The 23,675-nt window shown below is 44.6% G+C and overlaps 1 protein-coding gene across 1 annotated transcript; it reads right to left on the reverse strand.

Annotated features, from left to right (window-relative positions):
* Nucleotides 1-138: 138 nt before the first annotated feature.
* LOC103361724 (leucine-rich repeat and immunoglobulin-like domain-containing nogo receptor-interacting protein 1-B) lies at nucleotides 139-20,721 on the reverse strand. Its single transcript, XM_008287889.1, has 2 exons — nucleotides 20,599-20,721; nucleotides 139-3,659 (listed from the first exon to the last, which is right to left on the reverse strand). Exons 1-2 carry the CDS (start codon nucleotides 20,608-20,610, stop codon nucleotides 1,806-1,808), a joined length of 1,866 nt encoding a protein of 621 aa, XP_008286111.1. The 5' UTR covers nucleotides 20,611-20,721; the 3' UTR covers nucleotides 139-1,805.
* Between the last annotated feature and the right edge of the window lie 2,954 nt (nucleotides 20,722-23,675).

Raw genomic sequence — 23,675 nt, forward strand, 5'->3', positions numbered from 1 at the left:
GGGTTTTCTTAAAATCTGCTTCACCGTGTGTCTCCTAAGTAAAGCAATTAGCTGTGTGAACATTACTTGACTTGCAGCACAGGAGATCATTCATTCACATTCATTTTTATAGTAGATTAGCATAAAATAAACACCCCGTAGTATAAAATGTTCTTTATTTTAATAGAATTTCCATCTGCCCAACCCTTCTGAAACAAGTATTTTAAGAGTTAATGAACACATTATCTTCAGAGCAGACCTTGACTGTGAAATTAATTAGACAACATAAAATCCTTATGAGGCATTAAACTCCATTTTACTCATAAATATCGGGTATTGCTCAGCTGAAAGCTGGAAAATGGGTTACTTAAGGCAACAAATTAACAATGTCGCCACTTTCAAGATGAACGGCGACGATATACGACCTCAGGACTTGGACGGAGTGCTCGCGCTCGCCGAGCTGCCAAATAGATAAACAAATTAACGTCGTCATATCGGATGATGAATTGTTAGTCTGGTGATTTTCAGACGTGCACTCCGGAAAGCAGTTTAACACTCTGTGTAAAAAACATTATACTGGATATTTAATCTGCTCTTTAGATTGTAATATGTTCAGAACCCACAGCCACCGAAAGCATTACTATTGTGCCATAGCGTAATGTACAAGGAAGGAATAAAATACAGAAAAAATATGTATAGCGCAACATGTCAATACATTTAATGACAAACTTACTCCGTTGGCTGAGAGCAGCACATACTCTGGCTTGTTTTTCTTATTCAGTGTGTTAACATGCACACTTGACCGGTTCAGGAAGTAGTCCAGGTACCAAAACGGTAAATTTGAACACCAGCTGACAGACTTCCTCCTCTGTGAGGACTAATGGAGATTCAAGCTGCTGTTTGAAGTTTTTTTTTAGACGTGATTTTCTCGAGGACAACAGTAGCAGAGTGCACAGAGAAAACTTCAAAACGCGGTTTAATGATGTTGAAAAAAATAGTTAAAAGGCCACCGCTCAGCGACACACGACGGGTGGTGAGGCACACTTACGCTTCCGTCTCGAACCCGCCAGCTCACTCCTAATACTTTTTAAATTTCACAGAAGCAAGATCTAAAAAAAATAAAATAAAATATCAATTTCTGGCAATATTACAGCACTCTGAATATTACGACCCCAAGTATGACCTTCAAATTTAGTCTCTGATTCCTCCATCTTTGTAATTTTCATGACTTGTTTCGTGAGTCATTGTTCTGTCAGGATGGGGCTGTGTGCGCCGCCTCACGTCTGTTTATCTAAAAGTAAAAATACTCATGTCGCACTTGTCAGTCGCTTGTTATGGGACAAAAAGAAACCTGCTTAGAACTTCAGGTGGCAGAACTTCAGCTCTCGTAGTGGCTTATTGTGCTTTGTACCTTCGTCAAAACAAAAACAAATGTCAAACAGGAACAAGATCCAACATTCGCTGCTGGTACAAAGATTATACCTGAAAGTGAAACTCCAGCTGTAATCCATGTGCTTTGATGGGGTGGCACACACTGCATGTCGGGTTGTGCGTGCATGTTAACATACTGATTGAGTATTGCCAATACAAATTTACAGAAATTTGAATATTTGAAATTCAACATTTGCTTTGAAAGATTCAGTCCCTGAAGTAAAAAAAAGAAAGAAAAAAAAAAAAGAAGGGTATAGTGTCAAGATGCGTTTTGCTGCTGTGCAATTTCTATCGCTCATAGACTGAGTACATATTCGAAGCAGGGACAGTATGCATCCCGACTGCAGTTTGTAAGCTTATAACCTCTTTTTTTTGTGTTGGTTTTGTTTTGAGGTTCACATGATTTTCATGTTGAATTGCACCGGTGCCTCGGTCGGACTGGCCTCCTCCGTCTCCTCTTTACGTGGCACATATTCAACCTCTATACTCGACTTGGTGTTGTCTTTCCCTCTACTCCAGAGGAACAATATTACAAGACAGAAGAGGACCACTCCGAGGAAAGAGATAAATCCCATGGTGGTCGCGATGATGAGAGTCTTTACGTCGAATGGGAACGGAACCGTGGCCCGGGTCACGTTGGCGCCTTCGTCGCTCGGCTGGTTGGAAATGAAGGCGAATGTCTTGTTGGGCTGGTGGGGCCAGTTCGGGGAGTAGCTGTGCACGAAAAGGTGAGCAGCTTTGGTGTCGTTGCCCGCTGCGTTGCTTGCAATGCACAAGTAGGTGCCATTGTCCTGGATTTGGGCGTAACGCACCTCCAGCGTCCCCTCATCGGTCACAGAAAGTCTTGATCCCATAGTTTTGGTAGTGATGTATTCCTTCTTGGGGGAAAGCCACATTATCACCGGCAGCGGATTGCCTTCGGCCTGGCAAGCGAAGTGGACCGTGGTACCCTCGTCCACGTGGCTTTCTTGCACCTTGTAATCCGCGATCTTGGATTTCTGGCAGGTGAAGTAGTCCGAAGGGAGGATGTCGGGGAAATCCTTGAACTCTTTCCCTTGCACGACCTCGGGGGAAGCGCACATGGGCTGCTGTCTGTTGAAGTTGAGCCTCCACCGCCGGCGGAAGACCCAGAGCAGGCGGCAGTCGCAGGCCAGGGGGTTGTCGTACAAAGCCAGGGTCTCCAGGTTTCCCACCGAGTGGAAGACGGACTCCTCCAGGGTGCTCAGGCTGTTGCCGGACACGTTGAGCACACGGAGGTGGTTGAGTCCTCGGAAAGAGTAGGGCTCGATGGCGGCAAGCTTCCCACCAGTCAAATGAAAAGCCTGGAGCTTCTGCAGATTGAACAGTTGGTTCCCTTCTACGGTATGAATGGGGTTGAAAGACAGATTCAAAAACCGAAGATGTCTTAGGTGGCTGATGGCTTGGTAGGGGATGACAGTAAGATTACAGTTTGTGATAGACAGGGATGTGAGGTTGAGTCCAAACAAGCATTTCGGGGTCATGGTATCCAGGGCAGGCATATGAGAAATCTCCAGCACTCGGAGCCGATACAGTCTCTTAAAGGAGTAATCCCGTATGACAGTGACGTTCAGATAGCGTAATCGGAGTGACAACAGGTTGTGCAGATGGCTAAGGGCGTCAGTGGGCACGGCGGCCAGATTGCATCCCTCAATGTTGAGGCTCTCGAGGTTGCTGAGACCGTGGAACGACCTCGGGGAGATGAACACCAGGTCGTTGTCGCCGACCTCCAAAGCCCTCAGGTTGTACAGCTCCTGGAACATGTAGTCGAGCAGGATGACTATTTTGTTCTCGCTAATATCCAGCTGGGTGAGGTTGGTGAGGCCAGTGAACACTCCCAGCTGGATGAGCTTCAGCTGGTTGCTGCGCAGACCAAGAGTCCGAAGGTTCATGAGGTTGCCGAAAGCCCCGGGCTCGATGGACGAAATGGTGTTTTCGTTGAGCTGCAGCTCCTCCAGCTGAGGGTAATTAATGAACTCCTCGGGGCCCAGAGTCTTCAGCCGGTTCTTGCTGAGGTCCAGCAGCTTCGTCTCGGTGGGGATGCCCTCGGGGAGAGCCGCCAGCCTCCGTCGATGGCACACGACCGAACGCTCCTGGCCGTTGCAGTCGCATCTGGAGGGGCAACCGGTGGTGGATCCGGAGAGGACGGTGCCGAGCATCAGGATCAGGATGGGCTGCCAGCACGCCACCAAGTAGCTGTGCCCCCCTGCCTCCACCATCCTACTGCTTACCTGTGGACACATGGAGAAAGAATCGGGTTATAGCTTTTAATGGATTTCAGGAAGCCCAGGCAGATATGGCTGCTTCCAAAGCATAAAAATAACAGGGTCATTGACACGGTTTCCTGTAAAGATGGAATAAGTGTTAACAGCTCGATTGCAGCATCTGATACTGAAGAGTTTCCCCCAAATTACAGCCACATTTTGACTCCTTTCTCAAAATAACCCACAGATATGAGCTCCATGCGCTTCTTACTTCATGAAACCTTTGGAAAAATGCTTTTTAATAACTTGCAAAGTCTACAGAAATAACAATTCTGCTGGTTTTCTTTTTTTCCTACAAAGATATAAGCTGCCTTCTCTCTCTCTCTCCTTGCATAAAATTTCATTATGGTGGCTTTCCTCACAAGTAATGGAATCAGCCAATCAATAAAAGGGCTTGGTCGCACAGTGTAACCGCCCCGCTGTGCTTCTGACTCCTGAGTGTTGCTGAAAAACGATTACCGCCGAATATCAGTGACACGTCCTCTCCGCTCGTACGGACCATTTTTTAATTAGCAGCCAAAAAATGCCACGGTACGTCCTTAAATGGCTTCCCCCCCTCTCACCCCAAATACATTTGCAAACTTAACACATCCCGTGCCACGGCTGAGCTGTTGACCTTGCAGTGATATAAAACAGATTGCTGCCAAGTGTTGATAGATGGAGGGAGGGAGATTGTCAGAGGACTTTAAACCCCTTATTTGATTTTGACTCAGGGGCACTTTAACTTGGTAAAACCTTCAAGCTCTACTTCTCACATCAATCACGCAATTTAAGCCACGGCTATATCTGTGGGACGCACTCTTAGAAGAGCCTCACGAAAAGTGATTTTGTGATTTATTTTTATTGAGCCTCACCACTGTTTTGTTTACACAGAGCGTCTTGGGCTTGATCGATGCTTTACTTATTTATCTGTGCAGGAAGAAGAGAAAAAAAAGCATCTGAATACCTTTAAAGTAAAGCGGCGATAAACATGCAGTTTATCTACATTATGGTAAATATTAAAGAACAAACAGGGATGTATAGAAAATCTAAATCTAATCTTGCAAAGGGAAACTCCATTACGAGAGGTTAATACAGTCTCTGTCCAAATATTCATCATGTTGTCATAACACGTGGGAGCTGAATAGGCACTGCAGATCCTTTCCATAAGCCATTCACCACAAAATGTTCCAGGAAGAGTGCTTCAGATGATCAGTGTAGTGCTTTTTAGAACCTATTTGGCTGTCTACCATGCAGTTGTAGCTCTGCTAAAAAAAAAAAAGAATTAAATAAAAAATTAAACTTGAGAGCGGAGATTAGAATGATTCTGTTTTCGTTGTAGCGGTACAAATTGCGCACTCTCAGTGAATTAAAGTCACGGCGGCCGAGGCGCCTCGGATCGCCGTCTGAGTAATTCCAATGGAACAATAATTGCAGCTTCCACTTTCACTTCCGCCGGAGCCGCTAATTTCAGTTGGCTGCGTATGTCAGACACTCTGGGAGCGAGTCCGGCCTGCACGGGCCCATTGTGGAAGGCGTCGTGACGGAGCGAGAGTGTCGCCGACCTCCCACTCCTGCATCCCGCTAATTACATGCATTTACAAATGGACAGTTCGTAGGTTCCCCGGAGGTGACGACGACGACGACGTGTTTTCTGAAGCGGAGGAGCTGCGTTTACGTCGTGCAGCTCGACTTGTGACAGATTTACTACGCCAGAGATTCAGTGCAGAAAAAGGAGCGACACGATTATCCGTTTGACGCAGAATGTGATTTTATCTCGTCAAAGCAGGAACGTGAACGAGGAGGAGGCGTGCTGATGTCATCGCTAATCGAAAACAAGCACATGCAAACTCCTCTTTTTCTTTCTCTCTCTCTTTGTTACCAGAGTATCATGCATGATTTATGATTCAGAGCGTAGTAACGGCGGGGCCACTATCTGTGTAATCTGGCCTTACGGTCCATATCTGCTCACTGTATCATCACTTTGCTTTGACCTTGAGCTGAAACTGTGAAAACAAAACAAGTTCCTCGGCTGCAAAACCTCCTATACGCACTTTAGGGCTTTTACATGATGGAGTGAGCTTTAACGTGTGTTTTGCGGTTATTTTATCCCGTGATCTGCTGTATTCTTTGTCCCCACCCCGATTCTTTCCGTTCCTCTTTTTCCGATAGCATTGTGCAGGGGAATAATACGAGTGGACAAGCCTTTTCTCTCTGCCCTTTTATGACTGCTTGCATTTTCTCTGCAGACCTCTCACCCTGTCACAGTCTTCTCTCAAAGGCATGTCTGGGCTCACCATTAGTCTCTCGTTGCCTTGAATTGCCGCAGCTCCTCTCTTGTGGCGCTGCGAGGCCTGATGGAGGCGAAAACCAAGAGGAAAGGTGTGCGCCGCTAATGGGTCACTGAACGTCTGCAGGCGAGCATACAGACAAATGAGCCAGATGCATCGGTGCATACATGCCCTTCAGCGGTTTTTTTCAGTTACTGTTAAGCACCGTCGGTGTGCAGCGTGATGTTGCAAACACGATTAGGATGTTTACATTGAAGGGGCAATTGGGCAACAACAAAAATTATTGAACGCTTTTGTGCATGCAAAGCAAAATACTGTAAAAACCAAATTCAATCTTCATTTGTTGCAAAAGTAATGAGTAATGTGTGTATTTGCCTACTTGTGACTCTTCAGTGCAGCTAAAATGCATCTTAAATCATGTTTCCTTTTGTTTTTGTTGTTGCAACTGCAGTTTTTGTTTCTGAGCAGTGCTGCTTATTGATCCACTTTTGCATCATATCATATGTCCGTCTGTCTTAACCCCATGAATGAGAATTGAATCTTGGAGAAACACAGCTTGCAATGTGGAAATGCCGAGTTTGTTTTTATTCTGCAGTATGTGTTAAAAAAAAAGTCTTTTTTTGTTTTTACTGTTTACAGTCCACCGTTTCTCCCCCACATGTTTCAGTCAGTGATACTTGCTTTTTTGTTTATGACAGTATTGTAGACTCCTTCCACAGCTTTAGTTTTCCTCAGTGTTGTTTCTTCAGTGAACTGTGTGCTCATTAGCACACCTCTTATAGGCTACATAACTTGTTGTTCGGTGGCAAACACATCCCACAGCTTTGATTATCCTGCAGCTGTTTAGAGAATCGCAGAGATGAAACAAAGAGGAAGCTACAGCCGAATAAGAAGGAGTAAAGTGAAGGATTTCAAAGATGGAGATTCTGTGTTTCCTACAGAATTAGATTCTATTTGTGGCGGTAGCTGATGGCAAGGAGCGGGGAGGGAAGGAGGCACACCAACGCTTTTCTTAAATTTCTCAAAATGTTAAATAATGCCATCTATAGGCTGCTGCATTGCACATATTTTAATTGCCAAGCCCTTTGTGAAGAATAAACAACTAAATAAGTGGATGTGGTGCAAGTCCAGCGGCTGTTGTGGGAGCTGAGCAACTCTCTCTGGGTTTTGCATGTAAAGAAGTGAAGTTACCAGCAAGCAGTCGCAGTCTCAGTGGAGAGCACGTCAACAGAGGTTTTCAAGTTGATTTAATCAGTCGTAAAGTGAGCAGATGGGTCCAAATTTCAGTGTCAGAATCCCCGTGTTGTGTGCCATGTTCGCTGCCGCAGAAAAAGACAGAAAGGCCTGGTTCATGTAACGCTACGACGGCGTCTTTCTGCCGCTTCTCATCACTGCTGAGTCGGACAGAAAACGCTAGTTAGCAGCTACAAGTCACGCTAGAGTAAACACGCTTAGCCTTCCAACCACGTTTAACCAATTAAAATAACTTTAAAGGCAGGAGACATGCACGTTAGAAATCACATCAGCTGCAGTACCTGGTTGTTCCACCAGGTGGAGCCTCTCACTGTTTAACCCTGTAGTGACCAGAGGAGGCGTCACTCAGACTACCAGCACTTCATGTTGGCAAGCAGAGAGCATTGTGGGAGTTTAGCGAGTAAAGTTTAACCTCGAGAAAGTGTTTTTTTTTTAATGCTAAATGGCTCCCAGCCAGAGCTGTGATATTTCTGGTGAGTTCGAGTGCCCTACTCAGGCTTCGACGGGCTGCTAGTCAAGTGGTTGTAACAGATGAGCAGCTTGTGGTGTGTGATTTACGCCGCCTGAGTTATATCTGTCGCATCTGACCTCAGCTGGGGCATGTAATGATACCCTCTGAGTTCACTTTGTGTCCTTGATTGATTGATTATTGGGAGATAAGGCAGCCGATCAGTTACCAGCTACGAAAAATATTCTAAATTTGCATCCGTTTAGTAACGACAGATCTGATTAACTTAACAGATTAAATCCAGATGTTGACCTGAGTGCTTAACCAGCATTCTATCATTACTGGGGACCAACACTCCATCAGTATAACGAGTAAATTGTTCGATAGACTGTTGGATAGTTTCCTTACATGCAATAGATGCAAACTGCCATTTAAAAAAACAACAACACAAAAAAACAACAATGCAAACTCCTGTTGTTGGAACAAACTCCGAAACAGCCCCTCATCCTCCATCGTTCTCCTGCGGCTGCTGTGCGGGTCTCCCGAGGCATGCTAGTCTGGGACCTCCCATCACTCCCGTCCATGCCCACGGACCTCCCTTTGTGGAGGAGGCTGTAACCAGCGGGGGGACTGGTGTTCCTCCCTTCCCAGTGTCCCCCACCACCTCCCATCCAAACAGTTCACTCCTGCAGCCTGCTTCCAGGACGTCATGTTTGGTCTAAACCCTAATTTCCCTGCGGTGTTGTGCTTTCACCTTGGTCGCCCTCTTTGCACCTCCAGGTTCCTTTCTTTACCTAATGGGCCTTTTTATAACATGATAATTATTGGCTATATCCACTGAAATAAAACATTTTATCATGATAGACTTTTCAGCTCCGTCGCCCAGCCCTAATTTCAATGCATCAGTTTTGGATAAATCTGTGCAGAGCTGCTCATGACGCTAACCATTCGTGCACTGGATTTTTTATTCAGGAATTCAACCAGCCATCTTCTCTGCAGGGAAAACCCGGCAACAATCCCATGCATATTTAGATTCAGAGTGTGCACCGAGAGGGAGGGGCCGTTCAGACGGGTTCATTGTCGGTGTGTTTGTGAGAGGACGAGAGCAGATTGTACTTATTTTAAATCGTGGAGAAAAAAAAAAGAAAGAAAATCAGTGTGTGGCAGTTAATTGATAACTTAAGTGACAAATAATCAGCGAATGGAAAACGCTGAGATTGCTTCTATTGTGAGTTTGTGTCTGAGTGACAAATTTGAAGCAAACACTTAAAAGTCGAAAAGCAAACAGACAAAAAAACCTGGTGGGCTGCGTCGACAGTGAAGTGTTTGTGGGAGATGACGGAGACAAGGCTTTCAGAATATCTTGAGCCTTCTTTTCAGAGACGGAACACCACCGGCCGTGCGTTTTATTATATCAGTGAATGTTTAAAAGAATCACAATGAGTTGTTTCCGTCCTGTCGAACATCAACATGACTGGCATGGAAATGCAAAAAAAAAAAAGAAGGAAGCCGAGTATCTAGCATGTGCAGATCTCGGCTTGTGCGAGCTTAACAAACCAGCAGGAACGGCATCACGAATATGCAATAACCTGCAATAATGTTAGAATAAACACTCGCAGGGTTGGTGAGCACACAGACGACTGTATTGCAGCTACAAGGTTTGCCAGCTAATCAGCAGCCTCCAGAAGAACGAGCAGCCAGATATGAGAAATCCCATGAAAACAAATCCTCCGTGGAAGTCAAAGTTAAAGGTAACAACCCCTGCAAACCTAAAGCGCGACTCCGGGCGCTGGCGATCCACCACGCCAGCATCAAACGCATAGAGAAGGACAAAGTGGTTCAGTGCATGGGAACTACCCCTGTTGGGATGCAGAGAGACGCACCTGCACGGGGTCAGCGAACCTCCCATCGTTCTTTCTTTTTTTTTTTCCTGACAGAAGTATCCTCTTGTCTCTCGGGCGCTCGGCCAGAAAGGCGTGCACTTTTTGCCTCCAGAAGCTACTGCATCGAAGATACCCACACCCATGCTTATTTTTGGAAGCCGCTGGTGTCAAGAGGAGTCAGGGTAATTGTAGTGATCATTGTGGAGGACAGGCAGAGATGCACGGAAGCTTCGTTTTGAAGCAAAAATTAAGGTGTGTCACAGCATTTAATTGCCTGTGTCAGTTTTTATGTCTGCATAATCCACTGTATATCCTCATGTTTCTCTGATAGCAGTAGGCTGAAGCTCCAAGGAGACACAAGCTACTGCCGACCCAATACCAGGGATGTTAATCATTTATCAGTTCATTGCTGTTAATAATTGAACCAATAAGGCAGAAATGGATGTCAGGAAAAGCAGTGGAGATTAGCTGTAGTACTCGGTTGCACCACCAGGTGGAGGCTCTCGCTGTTTAAAAAAGTAAGAGACTGAATTTTGTTTGTTCTCGTAGATTAATCCTTGAAGATGTTCCACCTCTCATCCAAGAGGCTTCATCAGTTCTGACTGACTAGTTGGAGTTCCAGATATCCTTAAGGAGCCATTAACACCCGAGTTTCGGTTTCGATTGGGGATTTCTTGCTCCTCGCCCTCGAATTTTGTTTGCCTTCACTTGGACTACAGACAGTTCATGTGAGGATTGTGGAGTGTAGCTAGCAAAGGGCCACCATGACAAAGACGTCCGTGGCGGTTATTGACCTCCAAAGAGCGCTCATGTATTCAAGATGAGCTGGAGTCTAGTGGGACGGCGTTTCTGTGGTCATGTGACTGATGCACCTGAGACACTTTTGTGGAGAACGTCACACATGACTGGTTAAAAATAAGTTTAGCAGCATGTGGGAAAACATCCAGTGTACATCATTAGATTTAATGATTAATAATGCTGCCAAATATCTGTTAAGAAAACAATCTAAAGTTTGCATCCTTGCTTCAGACCCCATGAAAAGTGATCAGAAGCCCAAAAGATTTCCAGCAGCATCCCCAGCATGCAGAGCGATGCTTCACCTGAAACCAGCCTTAAGCAGTATTTTTGCAGGTTTTTTTAGGCGGTTCACAAAGAGCTATTGCACACTTAAATTTATAGATTTAATCAGCTCTGAAAAATCAACAATCTTTCATGTGTTTGTGGTGATTTGACTGAAGCCAGAAGCTGCTGGTGGGTCTGAAGGTCTATATGCATATTGTAGATAGCACTATATTAGCACAAAATAAGGTTAGAGAGGAGAGTCTAGGACCAGTGTGCTGGGCATATAAATGATCAGACGTGCACCAGAATTGGCTTCAGTGTTTAGCTTTGGCTTTGAAACACTGGTTAATAGATATACAAAAGACCCAGAGCTTAGCAACACACCAATAAAGCCAACAAATCCAGCCTGACGTCTGAGCAGGCTGCGTATCCAGGTAGACAGCGGAGCACTTATGCTGAATAGTTTTCAGTTTGACAGGCGCCGCCGTAGATGAATGGCCTCGAAGATGGCAAGGGACACGAAGCGATCATAGCAGCCTGTTCTATACCAGCGACCGTGGTTAATGGAAGAGAAAATAACACTGTCTAGTAGGCTCTTCCATTTGACTCTGTCCATCTTAACGCTGAGTTTATCCAGTTATCGGGAATCAGGGCTGCCGGTGACGGAGGCTGGCCGGGCAGCTTTTATGTGTAACGCTTATGTAATTTAACCGTTAGTGTCATAGTTTGAAAAAGCAGCGTTTTTTCAATTTGCAAAACATTTTTTCTCCTGTTTGTAGCACAACAAAGCAATAATTGATGTGAGCTTTTAGCATTGAGCGCTGCAGTCCATTTAACCGCTCACCTTGATGATGCCTATGTGCTTTTTGAAAACCAACTGCTCGTGCTTTACTACCGCGGCCCTCTCACGCCCAGACTGCTGACAGCGAACACACCTCCGCAGGACCGGCGCTATGTTCAAAGGCCCCCTGAGGGCGCCGGCCGACGGCAAGTCAGTCGGAACTGCATCGTCCTTAACATGTTCATCCTCTCGACTGCCGGTGTGGAAATAATCTGCTCCGAGATCAGAAGGCTTCTGTCGCCGCACAAGTGGTCGACGTATACGAGACTAATCATGTCTGATCCTCTGTAGTGCACCTAAAAGAATCCAATGGGCCTCTTTTTTTGTGTGTGCAGAACTTACATCCACATTTCCATTTACTTTAACGTTTCTGGAGCCTCAGTCAGCGCTGTTTTCCATATTGTCAATCAAAGTCTGACACGGAGCACGAGGTAATGATTGGGGCTGAATTGCATGTATTTTCAATTAGACGTTGCTGTTTTTAGTTGTAGGTTTAGAGGGATAAGCGCGAACAAAAGGGAAATCCAAAGCACTGGGAGTTCTGAGCCGACACCTACATGTCACGCCCCGAAGAGGACTCCTGCTGAAACATGTGGGTGTCGGCCATGCTCCACTGAAAGCTTGTTTACTGCACGCATATGCTTTCGCTGATTTCTCTCAACCCTAAGGTTGGTACCGATCTGAACGCTCGTTGAGCCCGCGGTGCCGGATTTGTCCTTTTAAACACGACTATTAGGCATCGCTCAAAGCTCTCGATGTGTTTTCCAAAAATTTAAACGAACAACAAAAAGAACTCTCCCAACATGTCGACTATTAGAAAACACCGGGAAAAATGAAAAGAGAACAGCTGGTGTTTGAAGCTGACGAAGCCATCCTGAGGGGAGAAAGTTCAACATAGTCGGACTTTCTTTGTGTTAGCCGGCTCAAGAAAACCTCGATCAGAGCTGATGAGTGTCGACTGTCTTTGTTAACATTTCAGATTTCTTCTGGAAGTTTGACTCTTCTTCTGCACAAAACAAACTGATTTCATGCTTCCTGCTTCAGTCAAAAGGGACGGGCTGTTATAATTATAGAATATAAAAACTGCTGGTAGAAACTTGTTAAACGTGTCGGCTAATTTCTATTTATTTCTACCACATGCTTATTTCTCTTCACATTAGAGCTCTTACGTTTAAACTTCATTCAATTAAACATGACAGTCGAGGGTTGCATGTTGAATGTGTGCAAATCACTTCAGTTTGGGGCCAATTTAAAGTGAAACTAATGCCGCTGATCAAATATTCTCTGTGATAAAAAAACCACTTGAATACTTAATTTTCTAATCCGTGTTCCGTTCGCTGCAGCACCAGCAGAGTGGAACGGACCTGCAGCAAACCAGAACCAAACATCTGTGTGTTTTCTGCATCATCACCGACTGAAAGCATGTAGGCTTGGTTTTCCTTCTCCAGGACTTTGTTTGGTGCAGCTACCGGCATGCAGCTGGGAATCACACCAAGAACATGGTCAGGAAAACAACCAGGTAGAGCGAGGTGCTTCTGAAATCCCAGAATCTGAACAGAACCTCCTCTGAACCGGGTTAGCTGTGCAGCATCCGTTACCATGGTGATGTTAGCAGGTTGAGGTACATCCCTCAGACTGGCGGATACCTCCAGCTGTGCTCCATCATTTAAAGATCAATATAATTAAAAAAAAAAACATTAATCCTTTTAAAAGATGTGGGAGAGTTTTAGTCAAAATTGTAATAATGTGAAAATATCCAATGAACCAAAGCTGCAAACTCCAGATGCATTTTTTAAACATCTTAGTTTTGACTCATGAAAACACGTTCAGGTATTGAGCATCCACTAGATCCAGAAACCTGAACTGAGACTCGAGCAGAAGCCGTAGCTGGAGAGCCTTCGAGTGCTGCGCTGTTCCTGTGAGTAATGTGAGCCAATAGAGCGTGGCCTAGGGCGACCCACGGTTACTGACTCATTCACTATGCATTTGGATTTGACACTTACATTCCTCTGGACTCTTTTTTTCCTGGTCGTGTGAGAAATGGTCCAGTAATTACTTCCATTTTAGAGCCGGTGTGGCCTTTTTATTCGGCGGCGGCTCTCTTTTGGGTCGCCGTACGTTCGACTGTCTCGCTGCCAGCCGGGCACTCGACTCTCCGAGAGATAGCGGCTCCCGCACGGCTGCTTCACGCCGGTCAGGTAGCGTACAAACAGTGTGTGGGAACTTCAGAGTCTTTTGAGCTGGGAGCTGCTGCCCACAGCTTTATATAGGGGGTCAGCGGGAGCCCGAGGGAGCCAACCAGACAGGCTGCTGAACCCAAACAATTAACCGAAGCGGCGCAGAGCTGCGGATTCGTTGTCTTTATACCGAGAATTTTTTTGCTTATATGCAAAATATTACCTAACGGAGAATTAATTTGCTACCCAAAGACGTTTCTTCTAATGTTTTTATAATTATTTAGTTAGGAGACGGGCAATCTGTCTTTTAGACTTTTAATTGTTCGTTCCCCTTTGGCCTAACAAACTGCTTATTGCATTACACTGACATCTAATTAAATACATCTCGCCGAGATATTTGCATCCTGTTTGCCTCGAAATCGACAGTGGGCTCCATCAGAGGGGATGTTAAAGCAGCTGAACCCTGCAGTAACCTTTTTATTATTTTTTTTTTTACAGTATTACCATGCAGATCTGCGTCTTGGCTCGCTGACTGCCTAAGAGTACTACTACAAAAGAGGTCCTTTCTTCATTAACACCCATTCATCCTGAAAGTCAAGTAGGATAAGCTGGAAATTACACAAACCTTTATCCCCGACTCGCCATCAGGGAATAGGAGATGTTTTGGGCTGAAATTGAAAAGGAAGGGCTAAATGCCATGCTAAAGGCAATTTTACCTTCGACAAGCCTCTTACAGCCCTTCATACGAGGAACAATGAGAGATTTTGAGAGATTTTCTCACTTGGGAAATAACCACTGGCTACAGTGCAAATATGGAGTTGGAGTGCCTTGGCATTTTTTACCCATACAATGAAACTTAAGCTATTCAGCTTTCGAGTAGCGTGTTCAAATTCCCTCCTCAAAGTTCTTGACCCGAGTTTCTTTGAAGGAATGCGTCGGCTTTCATGTTGAAACGGGGCATAAAGATTCCATAGGCTTAATTGCTTACTCCTCCAGTCCTCGGAGCTTTGAGAACACAGAGCAATAACTCATTGTGTCCTCTCTTTACGGCGTGGAAGCCAGACCAGTGGGCTCACAAAAGAAGGGGAGGGACGGATGAATGAGGAACGATGGTCTTTGCGAGTTTTGCTCTGCGATCAGATCTGGTGCGGCGGGCCGAGCGATGCTGGAGCTGGAAGGAAGGTGGACGGAGATGAGGCGGCCCGACGGCCTGCTCGCCCCCCGACTGTCTCGTGTTTTGCATAAAGCTGTTATTATTAAATTAAAATGAGGGAGGCTGCAGCAGAGCAGCAGGACGGTGACCTTCGGAATACATTTGTAGAACGCAAATTTGAGTATCCTGTGACGGATCCGCCTCCGTCTGTCACCTCTCCGTCCAGCAGACGGCGAGCGAACGCCTCGTCTGGCGGCCTTCACCGCAATCGCTTCGGCCGCTTCCTCTTCAAGGCGGATGATGTTGCCCATTATGTGGCAGCGTCTTCAATCGGGATGGATCCGGTTTCAGAGAATGCTTTCACACAAACACCCTAAACAGTCTCCAGCTCCTTGAACACTTCCCGTCCTTTCTGGGCCATCACAAACGAACTGTTGTGTGCAGGAGTGCCCTGATTTTTAGCTGTAAATAAAATGGGCTATTATTAGACGCCAATAGGAAACAGTGGCCGTCCAGAGGCTTCAGATGAATGTGGCATTATTCATTCAGTGTTACTCTCGTACAGCAGCGAACTGTGGAACAAATCGAGCCATTATCCCGATACGAGGCCACATGTGGCTTGAATTTCCCCGCAAATATTGCCGGTTGTTCTTTCCTGCGACGGATGATTCAGCCTCACTTCATTTGAAATCGAAAGGAAACTTAAATCCTACTATAAAAAAACATTACCTTGGCTTTGATGATCCCCATTTGATCTTACCGGGAGGAAAATTGGGTGTTTTTCAGTATTATGTAGACTACTACATCACAGAATATATTAAGCATGTGACAGCGTGGAACAAAGCAGAGAAGCAGCGCTGCTTTGATTGCGTCTTTGCTTTTTTTTAATGCTTCGTTTGGAGCGGCGTTCACTGAGGTATGATAATGTATAGTGTAATAAATTGACTCTTTAAGTCACGAACCTTTTAGGAACTCCCTTTTTTTTCTTTCTGCTGGAAATTAAGCGTTTACACAACTAATGTGAAACCGCAAATAGGCTTTGATGGGAAATAACCAGATAATGAATTGTACCCACATAATGAGAAAATACTTGCATGCAATGTTGGCAAGCTGCAAAAATGTTAATACTGAGCTCGCTGTCATTGTGTTTAATCTTTTTCCATTAGGCCTGCTGTACAATATCTGCTCATAGTGATGTTTTAATACAAAAAAAAAAGGTCATTATTTCTGGTCATGAATGACTTTACTACTCTTGCTTTTGTTGCCCAAATCCAATCAAAGTCAGAGCTGTGGATCCAAACCCGGCTCTCTGGAGTGCTACACTTTGTATGCCCAGCCATCCGCCCCGACAACCTCCCCGCGAGTCCAGATAAAGGTCGCGCCTCATTCGCTCGGCGAAACATTGCCTCTGAAAATAATCCGGCTCTCAATTACTTCTGCCACTACAAAATAAATTTGAAAATGATTAATATGGAAGCAGGACGCGGCGTTCTTTTCTATTTTTCTTTTCTTTTTTTTTTTTTTCCTCCCTGAGATCTCTCGGTGAAGTGCGTCTTCACTCCACTCTGGTTTCTAATATTCCTTGTTTCAAGTGTCTATCAAAGGCACGAGCGCACACACTGACTTTGCCAGTTTTTAGGAGAAGCTTGGATCCTACAGAATCCATGAGCTCTCACAGATAAAAGACATCAAAAAAGAAAGATTCAACATATCAGATTTTTGGGTTTAATTTTTTTTTTTTTGCAGACGTGTTCGCGCCGACCGGGGAGCGAGCTATCGAGGCTTACAGCTACAAATGTCCTGATGTGCTGTGGCTTTTCAAACTAAAAGCATGTTTGGATTTTAACCAATTAACTTGCCGTCAAACATACAGCTGTCCTGTCCGGTAATTTGTTGTTTTTGTTAAATGAAGAAGTCAGTGTACGCCTGATACGATCCGCTGAATCTCATTGTAAACGCTCTGGTAGCTTCTCTCAGATCAATACATCATCTTAACAGGACATATATAATTTCTCTGAATGTTTAGCAAGATGGATGCCACACTCTTAAACATTAAAGCTGCTATAATCGATAATGTATATATATATTTATACTGATTACATCACGTGAATTAGCTCACAGAGAAGGTTTTCCTGGCTGCGGATCTCCTCCGTGTGGCTCACAGGCTTTTAGTATGGTACTAGTGATTCTGTCAGTCTTGGTTTCACAGCCTCGACTTCACCGTGTTGTCGAGTTTCACAGCTCTCATCAGTGTGGCTTAAAGCTGCAGCAGGCAGCTGCTTCACTAAAAAAAAACAACCTCTGATGAACCCTCTGTACTCTGCTGGCTCTGCTCAGGGTTGCTGACCCGGCCAGAAAAAAAAAACAAAAATTCAAGAGGAAACATGATTCAAAGCTAATTCTCTTTATTTCGTCGCTTCTCTGTGGGTTTTATGTGCAAGGCCAACAAACGTGCCAGTAAAATGGCAGCAAGCAGGGCAGCGCTACCTCTGCAGAACACCTCCAGCTGGGAGGTTTACACTGTTATTTCCAGCATCCCAGTAAACGCAGGATTTAAAAGGCGTCTTTGTGGAGATAAAACGTTAAGGCTTCCCTCCACCAGCGTCCTGTCTTGTCGTACCTGCCGACGGTAGCGGCGCTTTGGCTGTGATTTTGGATGTTTAGGTACCGTCCCGCTGAGCTCCACTGATTTGTTGCGCTGCCACTTTGTTTGCAGACATCAGGTTCTGTAATAAACCCGAACAATTTCTGTGTCAACGCGGCGATGGGCGCCTTTCTTCGGTCTTGTTTCGTTGTCGTCAGCTCCCGCTGCCTTTCTTCAAGTGTGTTTGGCAAGCAGAGCTGACACATGCAGGCGCCTCCGAGTCAACAGCAACAGCTTATGTTACATATATAGATTTCATTTTTCTCATCATGCAAAAACAAAATTGAGAATCAATCGATTAAAGTCTGGAATAAATTATCGCCCAGCACCCGGCAGCACATGACGGATTGACAAAGGTGGTCGAAGCGTGAAGCAGGATGTAGCAGCTGAGGAGCTGATGTTCAGGAGTTTATGACCAAAACGGAGCTAAAAGGAACAAATATTACATTTATAATCAAAAACTATGACTATAACTAAAGATAACTGCTGGTTTGTATCTGCGAAGCAGCACCGGATTCTTACTTTTCTCCTGAGTGCGAAATTTTAGGGAGCACATAAAGAACTTTAATTGTTTAAATAATGACTTTTATTTTACGGAAGAGACACAAAGAGATAATTAGAAGCAAAAATACTTAATTCGTTTTGTATATATTTCTGCTTTAAACTGTATCATTTAATAATTATGTCAGTATTTATACTTTATTCTGTTTAAACTGTATGAGCACCGCTAGAACGTTTATTCTTCGCGCTGAATTTAGTTTAAGCTTTTTGATTTAAAAACAAAATGTCAGCTTTAGCCACATTTAATCATTTGAATTTTATTACTTTTAGTCCACAAAAACGTAAGATGAACATGTTTTCATCAGTGACGTTTGTATTTTTTTTGTTGTTGTTGTTGTTTTACATCTGTCGCCATTTTTTTGTACAGTTGCCATGGTTACAGATGCTATTCTATTCGTATTTCATTGCAAGGCTAGAGGACATGACAACAGCAGGATTCGCCTCAGTCAGGCCGGATAAAGGTGCAGTCTGCGATTCTCAGGAAAGATTGGTTTATATTTAGACACTTATGATCTCGGCCCCACTGCCTCCTTTACCCCCAAACAACAGACAATTGGACAAACAAGAAAAGATATACGCTGAATTTCGCAAGAAGTACATCGGATTTAAATCACAAACTCCACCTTTAGCACTGTAACTCTGAAGCGCTCTCTCTCAGCTAGCATCGCTGCAGCGACCTGTTCTGTCCTCCAGAGGGCAGCAACATCTGACTGAAGTCATGCTTACGGTTCAGTTTAGTTAACGTGCTCGAGATGCGGCGCCAGAATTAATCCTGGAACCGACAGCAGCGTCAAACGTATCTGACTGACCGTCAACATCACCTGTGTAGCGTTAGCAGTGTCTGATTAAAGCATTTATGCGTGTTTTCATGGTTTGTCTTCGCTGTTTTGTTGCATCTTCTGCTAATTGCCATGAGTTTAGTTTATAAGGAGGTTATGTTCGAGAACCTGTGATGTCAGGCACCGAGTCGCCCCATGAGAGTGCAAATAGCTCGCTGTCTGCTAGCAAATTAGCCACGTCTTTATACAGCGATAATTTGATGAAAGAATCCATGATGAAGATTTGATTAGAAATGTATTAAACTGTATTAATGAAGAAGCACTTAACATTTGCATCTTGTGTAATCAAATCAGTGCTAATTTCTGGTAAATACAGGGCAATAAAACGTGATAGAACAGGAGCAGCGGTCCTGCTAACCGGCCCTGATACGACTGGCGTGCAGCTTGTGTAATTCGCAGCCTGTGCTGATTTTGCATTCACGTTTACGCACGCTTGAGCGCATGTACACAAACAGCACAGACTAATATTAACAATATGTAACGTAGATTGCCGGCGCGATTGCAATTCAGATTTGTGAGAAATGACTCAGTTGTCTGCAATCAGAAATTCCACTCATAAACATGCCTCTCTCATTTCACTTCGCTGAATTTGTGTTGACTACTTTGGAGCTGCAGACGTGCACACACAGTGACATGCATAAATAACTCCCCCCCGAAAAAATAAAATAAAATATGAGAGAGAGATTCCAATCAGCCATCATAACCTGATTACAGGGGCCCAATTAGAAGCTTTGTCTGGCTGGTGAAGCCTCGACGTGATGAGCAGACCCTTCACTCAGAGCCTGTCGGGGGTCTGAAGCTTGCACAGGGTTGTTACTGCACTGTTAAAAAGCAGAGAGGAAGAGTCCCCCCTCGCAGCCGTCTGCCTGCTGGAGCGTTGCAGCCATGATTATGAAGATGCAAATATAACAGGCAGCAGGAATTAAACTATGAGACATTGTTCATCTGGCCTGCGTAAATAATCAAAGTGGCCCGCCCCATCCCCCACAGCCACCCTCTCCATCAACACTACCGCCATCCATCCATCCATCCATCCATCCATCCATCCATCCATCCATCCATCCATCCATCCATCCATCCGTCTAACCTGTGGCAAATCAGACACCTGCATAGGGTCCCCTCACTGCCACTGGAAATGACCAACAGCACAAGGCTGCACTGAGCGTCCAAGTGTCAGTGTGGATGAGTTTACTGGCATTTGAGAGAACATGAATGTTAATGAGCAGATTAGGAGGCAGCAACAAACCACCCTGGCAAAACACTCGGGGAGAAGCACAAAACAGACACTCGTGCTGAGCTTCACACCTTCAGCTGTGATATGGAGAGAGAGAGAAAAAAAAAAGAGAGGCAGGACATAGGTGTTTTTTTTTTTTTTTGCAAGGATGCACGCAGACCCGTGCGATAAAACAGCCACCGGTATACCTGTGTCAACACACAAAGCACATATCCAAACTGCATACTGTACGCTCAGATGTTAAACATGCACTCATCATATGTGTGTGTGTTCCCCTCAGCGCAAACACAGATTGCATAGCAGAACAGCAAAATGAAACCCATCTGGATGACAAAGCACAAATAAGATGTGGAGAGCTGCTCTTCCTCACTGTGGATAATTCCCCCCTTTCTTTGCATCCCTCCCATTTGCCTGTGATACACAGTTTTATTCCTGACATTAATTTGGTCCCCGGCGATCCCCTGGCCCCACCACTGCACCATAATAAATCTGATCCAATGACTCAGTGCTCAAAGCCCACCATAGAGACAGAGTACTTACCAGGACTGTCATGCAGAGAATTCTAATTCAGGCAGCTCCATGTTGCCAAGGAAATTCAAAATGCCTCCGAAAGCATGGAGACAGGGATGCGGGATTCGAGACGGGCTAGATTCGGATGGGAAGCGGGGATGTGTGCAGAGATGAGAATCCCTTGTCTGAGGGGCATTTGAGAAATGCCTCCGTCCTCTCCAGATGCGCTAAATCCGGCAGCACTGATAGGCTGACATGTAAACACACAGGCGGCTCTGCTGGCTCGCACACGCTCACATACATGCTGCACCTAGCAGAGAGCGAGAGGAAGAGGGAGGGGCAGCTGATGAGAGAGGTGGAAGGAGGAGCTGCAGTGCACTGGGAGGAAGAGAGGCTCAGAGCTCAGGCAGCGAGGGGAGTTGAAAAGAAATGGAGAGAAATGTTCTCTGATTGCACTGGAAGCATCCTCTTTTGATTTCCCTTTGCTTTTCTTTTTTTCTCCTACTGTGTTTTTTTCCCCTATTTGCAGAACGCCTGGGATGATGATGTGCTGAGCTTAGGATGCAAACGTATATGAGCGGTGGTGGTGACAGGAAAGGAGGTTAGAGATGGAGAGGGATGGAAATGTACAAATAAATTCAAAGAGGCAGAGGGGTGAAAATGAGCGAGTTTTAAATTGGAGGAGCAGCATCCACAGGGAGCAAAGGAAATGTAGCTTCCCGCAGTATGCAAACCCTTTGCTGCTTAATGACGGGCAACTTAAGACGGCGGTGGATAGGGATGGATAAGTGCTTCCTCTGTTTTTGAGATTTCTTGCCAGAGTTGAGGATTATCGCCACCCACAGTGCAAAGTGAGGTAATCATCACCCAAACTCACCTGTGCCGCGAGGAGCGGGGATTGGGGGCGAGAAGCACTGGCTTAACAGTGCTAATGGGTATAAGGGGCTGACACACACATGCTGGCAGTGCCAAGGAGGCTTCACAGTCGGGGAGTGTTTACGGGAGATTAGAGGGCTGAGGATTTAGTGGAGTGGTGGTTGGACATGAAGGGCTCCTGGTCACCGAATGAGCCGTGTTACAAACGCTCCACGGGTTTGAACGAGACATCAGTGTTCTGTTTGCTGCATTTGAGTCCATGTTTCGTTGTTTAATTTCATTCAAATAGCTTAAATTTCATGCTTTGTCTAAGAAGTTTCCACGTATACCTTCTACACGGAAGTCCACCCTACTGTTGTACGAAACCTATGAGACACACGGCAGTCCATAAAATAGACGACAGCCAATTCATCAATTAGAAGAAGACATCTATTGTCTGTTTTCTGCATTTGATTCCATATTTCATTGTTAATGTCATTCAAATATCTTGAATTTCATCTTTTGTTTGTGAAATTTCCACGTATACCTTCTACATGAAAGTCCACCCTACTGTTGTACGAAACCTATGAGACAAGCAGCACTATACAGAGACAGCCAATTAATTAATTAGAAGAAGACATCTATAGTCTGTTTTCTGCTTTTGATTCTGCATTTCATTGTTAATTTTATTAAAATATCTCCAATATCATCCTTATTTTAAGAAGTTTCCACGTATACCTTCTACCCAAACGTCCGTCCTAAATGTATACCAAACCTAACAGACAAACAGCACTATACAGAGACAGCCAATTAATTAATTAGAAGAAGACATCTATAGTCTGTTTTCTGCATTTGATTTCATGTCATTGTTAATGTCATTAAAATATCTCCAATATCATCCTTATCTTAAGAAGTTTCCACGTATACCTTCTACCCAAACATTCACCCTAAATGTATACCAAACCTAAGAGACAAACAGCACGACACAGAGCAGAAGACAGCCAATTAATCAATAAGAAGAAGACATCTATATTGTGTTTTCTGCATTTGATTCTGCATTTCATTGTTAATTTCATTAAAATATCCTCAATATCATCCTTATTTTGAGAAGTTTCCACGTATACCTTCTACACGAAAGTCCACCCAACATGTATACTAAACCTATGAGACAAACAGCACAACACAGAGTAGAAGACAACCAATTAATTAATTAGAAAAAGACATCTATAGTCTGTTTTCTGCATTTGATTCCATATTTCATTGCTGTTTCTATCCTCATGACTTTAATTCTACCCTCTCTTTGGGCAGTTTCCACGTATACCCTCCGTATAAAAGTCCGCCCTACTGTTGTACTAAATCTGCGAGACAAACAGCGGTACACAGAGCAGAAGACAGCCAATGGTGGCACATCTCTGCCGTACAATAAAACACACGGAGGCGAGAGAGAATTATTTAGACAGTTGGAAAAAGGCGTCGCACTCTGCACCAATACAACATAAAAGAAATTTATGGCTCATTTTGCCAACTAGAAGCTAATCTAAAAGAAATGAGTTATGCCCCGTGTAAGAAATAAAACCAGATGAAAGGTAGCGCCGGAGAAACTCGGATGACGTCAAGGATGAGAACAAGCCGACATGGAGGAGGGAGAATTAATCTCATTTTTTACGTTTTGAATGCCGCTACGCCCACTATGGCCACTTAAAAAAAGATTGGACAGCTGATTCATGACATCTGCATTTAGGTCCAATGGCGCCATGAATTCTCGTCTCCTAGCAGAAGCACGTCTTTCACAGCCCGTGATGAGTGGCTGGATTTGTTCCCGAGACAGTTGAAAAGTACGAGTGTGCTTGTGTTATGATGTTACGGAGCTCAATCCCACTTGCATAGAGATGAGATTCTGGAGGACTGGCTTTCTTTAGTACGATTAAAGCGCTCTGTTCCCATAATTAATGTCTGTGCATTTTGCAATAACCCTCTAATGTCATGCTGGGGTTTTTTTTGAATTGTGAAGAACAAGCAGATATGAGAGATTCGATTGCTTCCTTGAGGTGAGCCTGCTTACCGTCCAGTCGTCCATTCGCTATCCCCGCTTTGAGCTGTAAGGGGATTGTGGGAGCTGGAGTCTGTCCCAGCTGACATCGGATTGCCAATTTAGAATCACCAGTCACCCTTCCATGCATGTCTTTTTGACTGTGCAAAGAAGAACAGTCTGGAGCACCTAAAGAAAACTGTGGAACATGCAAAGTCTGCAC

The sequence above is a fragment of the Stegastes partitus genome, unplaced genomic scaffold, assembly GCF_000690725.1.
Source record: "Stegastes partitus isolate 25-593 unplaced genomic scaffold, Stegastes_partitus-1.0.2 Scaffold527, whole genome shotgun sequence".
In the NCBI taxonomy this organism is placed as follows: domain Eukaryota; kingdom Metazoa; phylum Chordata; class Actinopteri; family Pomacentridae; genus Stegastes; species Stegastes partitus.